The sequence below is a fragment of the Varanus komodoensis genome, unplaced genomic scaffold, assembly GCF_004798865.1.
Source record: "Varanus komodoensis strain SLA01 unplaced genomic scaffold, ASM479886v1 scaffold19, whole genome shotgun sequence".
Classification (NCBI taxonomy): Eukaryota; Metazoa; Chordata; class Lepidosauria; order Squamata; family Varanidae; genus Varanus; species Varanus komodoensis.
In genome coordinates, this window is record NW_025335550.1 from 10,853,398 (window position 1) to 10,868,178 (window position 14,781).

The following is a 14,781-nucleotide window of genomic DNA, read 5'->3' on the forward strand; positions in this document are numbered from 1 at the left end:
GGGCGGGCGGGCGGGCAGGGGGAGCGGAGGGGCGGGGCCTCCCGGCCGGCCCCGCCCCGCGCGCGGTGGCCCCGCCCCGAGGGCTGCCCCGCTGCTCTGCCCCCCCTCCAGGAATTCGTAGCGCCCGTGGGTATTGCAGACGTGCTTCCTGTGCTGCATCCCCCCCGGCAGGAACTGGCTCGTGACCCCCCCTCCAGGAACTGGTGCTGCATATTTAAATTGCAAAAAGACATCCTGTTTTGCATAGATCTGCATACTCCGCTCTTCCCCCTCGTGGCCTCCCCCTTGTCGTAGGTGCAAATTTAAATTGCAAGGATGCTTCCTGCGCTCCATGTATTTTCATTTCTTGACAGACCGTTCCCCTCCCCATTCTGCTGCTCTTTCTCCAGAGTGTTAGACTACAGCTCCCATCAGTCACAGCCAATCCAACGGATGCAGCCCAAGTCATGGGGGGGGGGTGCCAGGTCGAGGGAATGTCAGGTGTTTGTTTTGGTCTCTGACTCCTGTCAGCCCCAGCCAGAAGAGCAGATGGTCAGAAATGCTTGGGATTGTAGGTAGAATCCCCCAGTGGGCTCCATGTCGCAGCTTCTCCGAAAATAAAGAGCACACGTGTCTGTCCGTCTCTGCTCTTCTGTTAGTATGAAACTGAGATGCCTGAAGCTTGGCAGTCATCCTGAGGGCCCCTTGGGCTGGGTAGCTTATGACTGTGTGGTTTTAAAGACGGATCCGTCAGTTTTACCTCATTTAGCTCTGTGTGCTCAACACCAAGAGTAACATCTTCAGCTAGTGAAGGCAGACATTCCTAGTTACCACATCGCCTTTCAGTCCCTATAGTCTGAGACTGGGGGATTTGTAAAGGGAAATGGCGCTGCCCCATTGCATGGTGGGAGGAAATGGGCCCGTATCTCTGTTCCTGGGCAGCCCATTGGTCTGGGTGCAGGTGTCATGCTCAGCAACCTAGGAAGGAGCTGATTCTAGGAGCTGATTGTTGAGTAAAAGTGGAAGTGGTGGGCACTGGGGAACCAACGGACCTGCTCTGTTTCCATGGGTTGTCATCCTGTTAACCTCCAGTTTTACTATTTATTGCAAAACGCTGCCTGGAAGATTACAGGGCCATAGTGAGGAGAGCTGCGCATCTTTTGCGTTGATGGAAGGCATAACATTGGAGCAGTGTCCTCAGACGCCTGCTTGAATAGTTAAAGTGGGCTTTTGCACCTAGTGGCTGTTGGGTGTATTGGAATACAACCCCTATCGTTCCCGGGCAGCAGTTGGTTTAGCAGGCCAATGCAGCTGGCGGGCATCAGGTTGGGGAAGACTGATTTCATACATGAGGTCGAGGTTATCATCCACGAGCGTGGGCACTGTCTGTTCTTCCAGTGGAATGCAAGACAAATCTGAAAACCGAAGGATCCTTCATGCATTCTGCTCATATTTGTTTGTGCCCAAATGTATTTACATAAATGTACACTTCTATCTGGTGGTCAGGCTTGGTCTTCTGGATAAAATACTAACATTTGCAAAGTTTAGAACAAGTGACAAGCAAGTCCCACTGCTAGTTACTGCTGATCATTGGCACGTGGAGCGAAATGTGTGTTCGCCATGACGTTTTCCATAACTCTGTTTTGCAAAGAGATGCTAGGCCTGATGTGGCTGCAGCATAAGAAGTTGCTTGCTTATGGGATGCGTTGCTCTCCAAGTTTAGTGTTGTGTAACAGTTGCACAAATTAAAAAGTGCTCACGGGGCCGGGAAGTAAAGGGAAAGGGGAGCACGGAGGCAGTGGTGTCGTCATAGCATGACCAGAGCCCTCACTGGGGCCCCTTTTGTCGAAATTCCAAAACGCATCAACTGATTTGTTCTTGGGATGCTGTGGAAGCTCCCAGATTCCTCAGTCTATTTGCATTCCTAAAGGCACAGCAATAAGAATACAAATGCCTGTCCGCCAGCTGAAATTCTGTGTTTTCCTGCAAAAAGGAGTTGTTTGCACTTAGAAGTTAAAATGCTTAGCTCCCGACACCCAACCATCTCTCTAGACAGGGAGCACGGCAAACAAGTGAATGGCTTCTGTTTCGTTGGTTAAAAAAATTCCTGCGATGAAGGTTTACAGATGCCACCAGGATCCGTGAATGGCATGTGCAGGACCTGCAAATGATTGACATTCACAAGGCCGGGGGCTGATTTCTAGGCTGTAGCTAATTGACAGAGGAAGTTCTTTGCAAATGACAAATTCCCCGTTCAGTCCTTGGCGTTGCCAGTTAAAAGGATCAGGCAGTGGGCAAAGACCTCTTGCCCCAAACCTCGGAGGGCGTTTGCCAGTCAGAGGAAACAACACTGGGCTAGATGGAAAAAAATGATTTAGTCCTGGTATCCATAGGCACCTCTCCTTAAAAGATGCGTGAGCCTGTTCTCAGCTTTGCTGGAATCCTTTTTTTTAAATAAGTTTTATTCAAAAATTTTAGTCCTAAAAACAAAACAAAACAAAAACTAAAAACAACATCAATCATCAAAAACATCGAACCTGCTGGGTCAGCCCCCACATTTTTTTTCCATTTATGATAACACAGAAACATAATCTATACGAAGTCCCGTTTCTCTAGCCAATAATAAAAAGAGTCCCAAGTTTGATAGAAATCGGGATCCATTTTTTGTTTTCCCTATCGTGGGTCAAAATATCTCTTTCTGGCTCTCACCACTAACCTTTTATATATCTCCCAGAGGGACATGGAGGGGCTTCCTGTTGGGAATGCGTAGCTCACCTGGCCTCTTCATTTTGCTTCAGCAAAGACTTAGCATTTGGTGAGATGTGGGTTCTTCACCAGGAGGCGCTCTTGCCTTGGGAATACCGAAAGGGCCGAGCATCCTCTTGCTCACGCAGTCCAAATTCTGGTGTTCCAACTTTTCAGTCACTGTAGCGATTACTTACAAATAACTTTGGGGGTTTGTTTGTTTTTTTGGACAAGTGTTGGGAATTTGAAGGATATTTCAAGTACGATCTTCGTTAAAATAAATATTTAAACTCAGAACTGTTCTGCTGTGTAATTTGTTTTGATGATGTCGTTCAAGCCAGTTTGGCAGAGTTACCCTATAATCCATCTTTGGATTCCCAGAAGCGGATTATGGGCAATCAAGTACAAGCAGCCCCTGGCTGGCCCCTGCCCTCGCTCTGCGATCAGATGGTTAAAATCACAGAGAGTCCCAGCGTGACTTTTGCAATCCCTGGGCATATTCACATGCAGGTCTTGCTGAGTGAAGCTGGACTTGCTTTCCATAGGTATGTTGATAAAATATACCCCTGAAAAAATCCTGCGCATATTTAGAAAGAAATGCATCCTCCTGCTCCCCGGCCAGCAATCCAAACATGAATAAGACTGCACCCTCAGAGTCCCTTCTTAGTACCTTCATTTCTCATTGGGCTGCTGGCTAAGTTGGGGGCAAAAGTTCAGGCCTACATCTGAGATGTTGAACTGTGTGTTAGAAAGGTATGAGAGCACACCCCTGGCAGCAGCTGCATCCCGCACAAATACTAGATTTATTTTAGATGGCTGAAGGGCTGCGTTTTGGTACCCTTTCTCCTCCTCTCTCCCCCTCTGGGGCTCAGTGCCAGTTGTGCAATGTCCTTCACAGGATTGGATCCCAGTCCTTCCCCGTGGAAGGAGAAGAATTATCTGTATTGTTGGCTCTTCCTTTCTGGCTAAACGCTGCAGGCTCCCAGCGCTGTCTGTGTGTGCGGGACATGGCTTGGCGCATGCAGACACTATGGGGGGAGGTGTATGCAGAGCGCATGGGGGGGCTTTTTCCCAGTCAGCTGACCTCACCCTCTTACAGGCAGCGATGCTCTCGTACAGCCTTCCCCAGCAGGGTCCCTTCTAGAAGGGTTGGGCTAGGGCATCCATCACTCAGCCACTTCGACCACCCTGGCTGTGGGCACTGGAGTTGTAGTTCAGCACATCTGGAGAGTAACCAAGGCTGCTTTAGTATCCTTTATTCTATGTCGGATTATGTCAAGTGAGGTAGTGGCCGGGGGCTCACAACAGAACAACCCACACTCAAGGCAGAGTGTGAGCTGTTCTTGCAGCCTGGGTTCTTTTGCTGTGTGAACCCAGCTGTGCTAACAAACCATGGTTAGTTCACTGTGAATAACCTACAGTTCACCACCCAACAACAAACCATAGGCTTTCTTCAAACTGGTTGATTAACACAACTGGGTTCTCACAGTGCAATCACCCACGGGGCAGTAACAACCCATGTTCAAACTGAGTGTAGGTTGTTGTGTTGTGTGAACCCAGCCAGCACTTTTTTCTTCTGTATGGTTTATGCCCATTGTCAAAAATAAGTTACATGATTAGGGTTCGGGTTATGATTTTCAAAGTCATTATTTTCAGTGACTTCTATGAAAGCAAATAGCTAATCATGACCACCCTCAGCGGCAGGACATTTTTAACTGGCAGCCTTTTTCCTGCAGAGCTGGTGCAGCTCGTTTGCCGTGTGTGCATGCACGCATCCACACACACGTTAGTCGCAGAGTACAAATGGCAGACTTGCAAAGTATCGCTTTCTGCGGTATTCTAAAAATACTTGCATTTGCAGAGTTCGTCTAAATAGTTCATGTAATTGGAAGTAAGATCTGCCCGTGCGGGTGGTTCTTGGATGAGGGAGCACAAACACATTTCGACCCGCAGACAAGCCAGCTACTGCAGAACGTTTCTTCTGAAATGGGAACACGAACCGTTTTGCCCACTGCGAGCTCTCCCGTTTCCGTGCTTGCAAAGCCGCTTACCCCAGCGAGGGCAATGCCAAATCGCTCCCTCGCGGCTGAGAGGTCTCCAGGCGGCTTGAGCCGCAGGCTGTCCCGAAGCTGCTGCGGCCAAGTGGCTCTGAGCATCCTCCTTCCCTTTGCTGCTTTCTTGGGAGCAGAGCGATGTGCTGGGAAGGAAGACGGGCCAAAGCTACGGACGCCATGCGGATTCCTTGGCATACCTTAAAATGGTGGGGAGAAGAGGAGAGAAAGGCAGGGGAACTGGAACACTGGCTGCCTTCTTAGGAAGGCGAAGTGATGGCCAGGTGTGTGGTAGATGAACAAAGGCAGGAAGTTGCCAAGCTTACGGTCGGGACCCCGTGCCCGTCGAGCGACGCGAACTTCAGCCAGCATGTGCACCAGGAGAGCATGCTGGGGACAGGTGAAGTGCTGGGCGGAGTGCCCCAGCGGGCAGTCCGTGCGCCTCTTGCCCCCCGTAGACTAAGCCGCCATGTCGTGATGGTCCGCTGCTACTTTCAGCTTTGGAGATGTTTGATTTGAGGCGCCTGCTCTGAAAGGACAGGCCTCATCTGCATGGAGGTAGGATTCCAGAGGGCAGCTGCCATGAAACTTGCTTCTTTCTTCTAGCTCATCGTTCAGTCTTAGTTATGGAACTGATACCAGCTGGTGCAGCATGAGGTGCTGGCCGTGCCGATCTCTGGGTCCATGTGTGTTGCCTTCCAGAGGCCACAAAATCTGTGAGATGCACAAGTACTTACCTTGGAAGGATTTGCAAATCCACCGCCCCACATCTTGATGGGACTCTTCCAGCTGGGCTTGGTGTCCGTTTCATCCTTTGACCCGCTGCACTGATGCGAGGCTGAAGCCACTCCAGGCTCCGAGATCTCAGGTCTTCCTCTCCCTGGACATTTTTGCGGTGCTTTGTGCAATGCAGGAATGCCGTGTCCCCGTCAAGGTTGCTTCCAGCTTGAGGAGAGACCAGCCAGCCTGCTCCTGCTTGCTGAGATGGCTCGGGAAGAATCCCCGCAGCTGCCTTTAGACGGTCCGCTTCATTATTTGGTTGCCCGAAGCATCATTTCCTGGCACCTGGACACGTTGCACCCCCGTGGTCATCGGAGAGGCCCTGCTCTCTATTGCATGCCATGGCGGGGACTTCTGTGCATTGCTCTCTTTCTTCGGCGTGACGCCCCCTCCCGCCCCTCAGTGAGACATGGACTGGCAATCCTGTCCTTTTAACAATTATAAATACATGTCCCCTTACCCCAAGCATTCACTTTCCTAAATGCTGTGGGGTTTTGTTGTTGATTCATTTTAGCATTTCTTGCGAGTGCTGCCACAGTTTCTAACCTGGGAAGCAGAACAGCCATGTTCTGAAACAGGGAATAACCTACAGACCCAGGGAAAGCCGCTGCTTTTCACTAAACTCCATTTTCAAGGACATTTCTTCGTGGGCCATGCCCTTGAGATTTTCTCTTTGCGAAACTGTAATTTCCACCTCCTCTCGTTCAGCATATAGGGCTTTTTGTTGGGTGCTCTCATCACCTAATACAATCTGCTACATTGGCTTCTGAGCCTGCGTCTTTGGCCATTGGCGGGTATCACTTGGCGGCCTGATTGCTTTGCTTGGTGTAGAATCCCTCTGCTCCTTGAATTTCTAAGCACCGTGGAAGGGAGAGGGATAAGAGTGCAAGCCTTCGTGCATTCAGACAGAAAAAAGCCCTGCAGCAAAACACACACGTAGGATTTTGCCCTAAGGCAGCAATCCCGTACACATTTTCCTGCAAATAAATCCCATGGAACTCACCAGAGCGCCCTTCTGAGCAGATGGGTATAGGGTTGCATGGGGAAGGGAAACAGGGCTGAAAAGTGCTGTTCTTGGCACAGAGAAAGAAGCAGGGAGAAGCAGCCTGCCGGCAGTTACGTTTTCATTTTGATCTGTATCAGCTCGGAGAGGTTGTGAGATACTGACCTGGTAGTCGACCCAGCGAGCACCGTGGCTGAGCCGAGAGCTGCCTTTGGCATCCCCGCCCCAGTCTGCCCCTTGCGCCACGGTCCCCAAAGCCCCATCCAAGGTACATTCAACCCGGATGCCTCAAATATTCTGGTAGACAAGATCACGGTATGCATCGCTTTATATTCCAAGGACTTTACACAAGATAAGCGACGGAGAGGGGCAAGAGGATGGCGAACAAAGGAAAAGTACAGAACATTTGTTTCCAAATGGTGCCCTATCACAGACGTTTTCACTGAAACCTTTTGTTTTAGGAAAGTTATCATTATCATAGATCTGGAAATATGCAGAGAAGAGCTACAAAAGAGTTAAAGGAGTTCAGTGTTTCGGCAAGGAAATTTGAAGAAGTTGAGTGTTGAGCTGAGTTTGGAAGGATAGACAGACAGGAAAAAGAAAGAAAGAAAGAAAGAAAGAAAGAAAGAAAGAAAGAAAGAAAATACCCAGCAAAGGGGATTTGTTAAGAGTGTGGGAAAAATATTTGTATTTGAGGTCACCATATGAAATTGGGCAAGAGGAAGCACTGTGCTGATTTAATTTATGGAATTATGGGATGTAATGATGACCACTAACCCAGATGACTTGGGAATATTATGGAGAAAATTCATGGTGGAGATTCCGTTGAGATAGCAAGTTGAACCTCCCATGTCTGGAAGCAGGATAGCTCCAAATACCAGACACTGGAGACTAAGAGTTGCAGATGGCTGTCAACATTTTGTCCGTCTGTTAGCTTCCAGAGGCATCTCTTTGGCCGCAGTTCAAAACAGTGCTGGCTTTAGTTGGACTTTGGTTTAATCCTGGAAGGCAGCTCTTGTGTACTTACAGTGTTTTGCCGAACACTCAGTCACTGCATCTGCTAATAAACTATTTTTACTATAGAAATACTTGGCTGTTTGCTGGAAAATTAGTCACAGCCCCAAGTCTTGCTTTTTCTGGTCAAGAGACCCTAATAGGTTTGCTGGCGAAATAACACGGCTACAATCTAATGCCCACTTCCTTGGGAATGGGCTCTTGGATTCCACTGGACTTACTTCCATGTGGGCTGCATATGTGTATGAGTTGCCCTCTTCATATGCGTTTGCCTTGCAGAGGCTTTTGTGCTACCAATAAATAGAAAAGTTCAAAAGAGCAGCGATAGCCTTAGGACTGAATGCCGATTCACGCTTTGTGCTTTGTGCTGTGTAGTATTTGGAATGATTTATTGTGTTTTTGATTTCCAGAGGACAGCCATGTGAATCTATGGCAGTGAAGACAACAAAGACTCTTGCGGCAACCTAAAAAGCTAGCAATATTTATTCTGGAGCAAAGTTCTGTGGATTACGGCTTCTGATGAAGTGGGTTATAGTCCAGGAAAGTGAATGCAGGAATAAAGCTGCTAGTCTTTCAGGTGCCACAAGACTGAACATTTTAATGATTGGGAAGAATGTAAAATATTCAAACCAGGGTTGGAAAAACACCTCCGTTTCCTAGTACCAGCACCCAGTTCTGTCTAGGAGCAGAACTGAGAAATTACCAGTGTGGCCAATGGCCAATACAAAAGTAGACTAGAGGAGAAGTTGCGAACGTCTCTTGGCTCTTGGGTGACTTCGGATTTTCCTGCCTGATTGTGACCAATTGGAAAACACCTCTGCGTGAGAACAAGAAGGAAATCCTAAGCCCGTAAGAGCAGCACACTCGAACATGCCGGGTTCCCTTTATAGTTTTTGGTGCTGCGTGAACTCTCTCCAATTAGAATCACTTTGAGGTTTTGCATCTTGATTAAGTCTGGCCTTAAAAGTGGTGCACAAAAGGCCTTTGGAGAATTGGCAGGGCTCCGACTTACAATGCGGTTGACCTTCTCTTACTAAAGGGCTGCTTTTTATTATGTTATTCTTATTAATCAATGCTACAGTATGTTGACATATGATGTAATTGGTTAGGGAGCAACGGGCTAGCATTCGAGGACTAAGATCTAGCTGCCAGTGGGTCTGGAGATGCGAGCCAAGTTTAGGGTTTACAGAGTTAGAACAAATCACAGAGGTGAGAGTTTGTAAAAGAGCGTTGTTAGCCGCTCACGTCAGAGTTGGATGCGGGGCCAGTGGGCTACTAAAGGATGGAAGGCTTGGCTGTGCTTTGGTGCCTGAGGAAGGAAAATGATGTATGAAATAACCATGACAACGGTGTATTAGAGGGTTCATAACTTTTCAGTGGATTTATTTTACTCTCATTTGGAATGGGCTTGTTTTGGTCCAAAGATTTTCTGTTTTAATGCCGGGAAAGGATTTCTGCTAGTGCAGTAAATTGCTATAGTACCATAAACATGTGAGATAGAAGAAAATTAGTTCAGAAGGCACTTTGGTAACTGGAACAGCCAAGAATTACACTTCAAGTAAATATGCTTTAAGTACTGGAAAAATCTTCTTTGTGCTTTGACAGGTGCCCTCATTTAATGAGCTTTTCCTCAGTTTCTAAGTGTTAGAACAACTGTGACAACTTTCACATGTTAAGTACAGCGCTTTCTATTAAGACGTGGAGATTCTTGGATGAAAATGCCACGATAGTTCAATTTTATCCGTTCAAAGTGGGCGACAGACCTAGTTCTGTTCTGGATTGGAAAATCACGCCCAGTTCCTAGATGCCATCATCTAATATTAAGAATCCTGCCCTGTGAAGGAATGGGAGAAATGTTTGCATTCTTACATACCTGAGCAAGCCAGTGCCTGAGATTTCTTTCTAGTTGTGGTTTCACTCTGGATGGCAAAAAAATAGCAGTTGTGGCGGACGGGCATGGTTTTGACACTTTCCTGTATTTGCTACTAAAACAGCAGAAGACTCAGAGTTGGAAGGGTCCATTGAGGACATCTAGTCCAACTTCTTGCTCAGTGCAGGGATTCAGTTTCAAGTGTCTCTAGCAGATGGCTCTGCTTGAACATCTCCAGTTACCAGCTCCTGAGGCCGTTGGTCCCATTGTCTGACTGCTCCAACCATTAGGAGTTTTCCTGATCCTCAACCAACATCTCCCTTCCTGAAAATGAAGCCCGTTATTTCATATCTTAAATCTTTGATGTTGGAGAACGGGTTGCGGCTTGCTTTTCTGTGGGACAATTGTTTAGATCCCCAAAAAGTGATACCGTATCTCCCCCCTGCCCCTGGGCCAGTCTTCTTTCATGGCAAAGCATCCTCTGTTCTTTCAATCTTTCCTTTTACAACTTAGCTACTAGTCCAATCTCTTTCTAGAAGAAGAATTAAGTTCGCAGCCTTACTGTGCAAGATGTAAAGGTGCCACAAGCTGGACTAGCAGGGGCTTCCTCTCTAGCTTTGATACAGGTTCCTTCGATTTCCCTTAATATTTGATCAATCATTTCAGTGTTGCAACATGTTCCAAGTGGAGAGGGCTCGAGACGTGTGACAGGACATCCCGACGAAGTCAGGAATCCCTGTTGATTTGTGTGGGTTCGGGCTGCTTCATTAAACTCTGGTCTGAACGATGCTTGCTTGGAAGCTGGCTCCATGGAAATCAATGGGGCATTTTTCCAACCTGCCTGCATCTTTAAGATTGAGGGGCCAGCCAGGAATAGGTAATTGACAGCTTGCAAATCAACCTTGGCCCAATTTTTCTTGGCCTTTGGACAATTAATGACATTGAAATAAACTTCAATTTTCATTAAAATGAAAAGCAAACACCTAGGTAGTGCATAAAGCATAATAAGCTATTTTTGTGGCTTTGGAGCAAAGCATGGAAAAGACATCTGTGTCAAAGCCCGAGGCAAGTTTTCAGGAATTCAGAAAGAGATCCAAGCCTTCTATCCACATATGGTACCAAGTTGGACTTGAAATGGGTGAACCGATCTAATGCATAAAAATCATCTCACCATGAAAAGGAGGGAAAATGCCTTCCTTTACTGTTCAGCAAACAAAACTGTGCATGGTTAACCAAGTAAACTGGAATTCTCTCCAAGCAATTTGCCTCGTATTTGCTTGTGGAGGTGGCCGGCTGGCTAGCGAGAGGTTCTTGCCACGTGGAAATTAAACGGGCATGGACAGTGGGTGGCTGTGGGAGGCCATCTCCGCCTGAATCCCATTTGTAGGGGATGGGGTGGGGTGAGCCACTGGTGATAAGGGAGTGCGTGCAGGTGAGCGAGAAGGTTGCCCAGGGAGGGATGCAGCCCGAGGTCTTTCCTCTGCCCCAGCAGACCGCTGGGGAAGGGGAGCACCTTCTCTGCCTTCCGGATAGAAACGCAACAGGCTGAAGGACGGATGATCTTCTCAGACCCTCCTCTTCCAGCCCCCCAAAGGTACGTATTATGTGGGGCTTCTGCGCAAGGCTTGGGGGCTGCCCTCACACCCTGCTCCAGGACTTCACAAGAGGCATCTGGTGGCCTGTTTTGGGACACAGGATGCCGGGCAGGTCAGATCTAATGCACACCTGAACTATCCCGGCAGGGGACTCTCACTTCCCTAGCCTCCACGCAAGCCCCCCTGAAATGAGGAGCTCTGGAAGAGCCCAGGCATTCCCACAAAAGTGATGCTTCCTGGCAGCTGGCTGAACGTGCTGTGGGCCGCTCCACTGCCTTGTTACAACAGCTTTACAGATAACAGGTTATTTCCAGGCACCCTTCAAAATGCTGGTAATGGCACAGAAAGACCTGTGTGGCTTAGGACCATGTGGGCTGCCTGGAAACAACCCTTTTCCAGTCCGGGTCTACCTTGGGCTTAAGATCTTCAGCGGAGGCCCTCCTCTTGGTTCCAGCACCATCAGAGTAGTGCTTGGTGGGGAGGTGAGGGGGCCTCCTGGGGGGCTGTTTTCACGCCGGCCCCTCTGCCAGCAGGCGAAGGTACTTTTCTGCCAGTTGGTTTGGGCCACGTGATGGCTTGGGCGTGAGCTTTTTAACTGTGCATTAATGTATTTGCTTCTGATTGTTTTAACTGGGTTTTTTTTATTTTTATTGCACATTTCGGTACGTATTGTATTTAGAAGCTTTGACTACCATTTCCTTAGCGGAAAGGCAGACTATAAATCAAAGGAAAACGTTCCAAAAGTCCTGCGTTTTGATAAGAGACATTTGGACTCCATCTGTGACCAGGGATGCAAAAGGTAACTGATGTGAAGCAAAGCCTAAACTAAACAAAGGAGCAGGGCCAGTTGGACGCACAGTGAGGTTCTATTATAAGCTTCATACGATTTTTGGGGGGGGGGTTGTGAAAAAGGAAGTGTAGGCGGCTAGGCTGAATTCTTCTCCCTTGGCAAGATGTAAAATAGATTCCTATATCCATTAGAGATCCAGCTTACTTGGGAATGATCTGTCTATATTTCTTCTTAACGTGGATGATAAAAACTGACCTCTGTATTGGCCAGGAGATTAAATAAAGCACTATTCAGACAAATCAAATGGGGGTTTTGAGGGGAAGGAATTTGTTTCAAAATAGTCACAAAACATTCTGTGGCATTTGTCAATGTAGAAAAGGCCTTTGATAGGCTGGAATGCAGGCAGGGGGGTGGGATATGAATGTTCCAAACAAGATCTGGATTATATGTCAAGCGTAATACATAAATGCTCAGGCTATTCAGACATCCTGGGATACAGTAAACGGCTTAACTATGACTCTGACATCAAATTAAAAGTTACGAGGCATGATAAACATTTATTATGGCTGCATTGTGAACTGCTTGGCATTTAAAGCATTCGCTGTGCAGGACTTACATAATTCTGGGCTCTCCAGAATACCCGGTATGGTGCTTGTAAAATTAAGATGCATATCCTAAGACTGTTTTGAAACAGAAGAATTACATCCATTTAGTCCATGACTTTGATTTCCTTTTGAGTAAAGCAAGATGAAAAAGGAAGAATTAGATTTGGTGTTGTCCCTCTCTTATTGCATAGTTTGAGAAATCCGTTTTCTCTAACCTCGTTTCTCTCGGAGGGCAGGGCTTTCACTCATATGCGCAGTTAGTGACATTATGAAAGAGTAATCCTAGCACAGCTGTTTTATTGTGTTAAGACTGGCCAGTTCTCAGGACTTCTGAGAAATGGCAAACTTAATTTGCGAAAATGATAGAAATGGCAACCACATGCCGCAACCTCTTGCCAGATCGCTCGGGCCTATTGCCACAGCGAATGCAATCATAATAGTTTTCACGGTGATCCGAATTTCAAATGAGTCTCTCCTGGCAGCAGAAGTGTTTTGAGTAAACAGCTCCGGTACCGTGTAGTGTCCTCATTCGGAAGAATTTGGAATGCGTCTCTTTCCCCGTTTTGCAACGAGCAGCTGCTGCCTTGGCTAGTCGGATGCTTCAGCGATGCTGCCATGTGTGCTTGTCAGTTGCACTCCACCTGCCTGTTTTAATTGCATTCCTGTGTCTGGGTAAAGGAAGGGGAACGGGGGGAATCGTGGTGCATAGTTGGGGTTGATGATCCAGTGCCATTTCCATTGGCAAACCAGGTGTATCCTCGCTTCAGGTATTAAAAAAAATCAAATCAGATCTGCCGGTCCTTGCATGCCTGCCCTGTAGCTGCTTCCCCCTCCACCGCTCTCTCACTGTGGGAAAAGCAGATGCCGTTATTTTAATTCTGCTCTTGGACGCTGGAGATCTCCCTTAACAAGACCTTTAATAATCCCTGACAGGGAATTCCAGGGGGACAGCGTTGAAAAATGTTTGGCTGTAGAACTGGAGCCGAAGGCTGGGGTTGGAATTGAATATTGCAGGAGCTGAAGTTTGAAGTCTCGAGGTGGAAGAGAAGCCTGGTTTTGCACAAACCAAAGGGACTTCCAAATCTTATTTCGCACTGACAAAGAGGGCCAGAAAGAATGCATTGCTCTTGGGCATGCTTTTCTCATATATGTGCATATAGATTTATTTATGTCTTTATTTTGTTTCCCTCAGGACACTGGAGGGAGGAAGAATAGATTGATCGGTTAAATTGATTAAATCACCCCTTCCCACATATACTTTCTAACACAAACACTTATAGAAACAGTACCCCCCCCCACGCTTAAGAGGCATCTCCACCTCTGGCCTGAATTCCCCCTTCAGCGTGTGCATCACCTAAAAACAGATGCTGTACACATCTTTCTTCAGCACTAAGTCTTGTTTAATTGAGTACGGCTTTCATCCCATACCCCCTTCCTGGCTCTAAGACCCACTGGACTGAGTGGGACTTTATTTGCAAATACAGAACTGCCCAGTCCAACTAAACAACATTAATTGGCCGAGCTGGCCGTAACTGGCCAACAACCCCAATGGACAGGTTTTGGATGGCCTGGTGCAGAGGCACCCCTCTTTTCCCCACTGTTCGCTCGCCTGCTACGGGGGCTTGTAGTAGAAGGTGCTTGCAGGTAAATATAGCGGTCCCTAATGCTCAGGTGCAATGCTCCTGAGACCTGCTGCCGGGGAGGGTGATAAAGGGGCACCCTGGAATTCAGAGACTGAGTCAAGGGAGCTGTAGGGGAAGCCGCCGTTGCACGAGTCGACCCGTTGCTGCTGGCAGGGGAATGCTGCCCTCCGCAGCTGGCTCAGGCTTGTGCTGCGAGGATCAAGAGGGCGTTTTTGGTAGAAAGGAATCGAGAGGACAGCTCCCTTGGAAAGCGCTCCTGCGTGCTGCCGCGTGACCATCATTTCGCCTCGCCATGTTTTGCAGAGCCAGCGAAGCCGTGCATGAATTGACCCGCTCGCTCACGGCCCAGCACTGCTTCCTGTTTCTGAATGATGACAGAGCAGGACTTAGCTGATGTGGTTCAGATCGCTGTGGAGGACTTGAACCCGGGCCATCCAGGTATGTTGAAGCAGGGATGCGCAGTGGGGGTGAACACAGCCCTTTCCCAAGTGTTGCCGGTTGCCGTGCACCTTTTGTTATGTAATTTGGATAAAGGCAGGAAGATGAAGAACTAGCCAAACAACGTCATTTTCCTTGGGAGCCGAATAAAATAATGATTTGTTGGAAATAGGTCACCTCTTTGAGTGTCCAGCCGTTTTTCCTATTTTCCTATTCCTGTCCTATGTCCCAACAGCATATTTTGTGAATTTCATATAATATGGAGACG

The 14,781-nt window shown here is 47.8% G+C and overlaps 1 protein-coding gene across 2 annotated transcripts in view; it reads left to right on the plus strand.

Moving 5' to 3' along the window:
- Positions 1-14,781, plus strand: part of LOC123022331 (BTG3 associated nuclear protein) — a 122,261-nt gene that overhangs the window by 269 nt on the left and 107,211 nt on the right. For both annotated transcript variants that reach the window (XM_044427986.1, XM_044427987.1), the window contains exon 2: positions 14,379-14,513. In XM_044427986.1, the coding sequence (XP_044283921.1) occupies positions 14,444-14,513 (70 nt within the window). In that variant the 5' untranslated portion in view covers positions 14,379-14,443. The remainder of the gene's footprint in view (positions 1-14,378; positions 14,514-14,781) is intronic.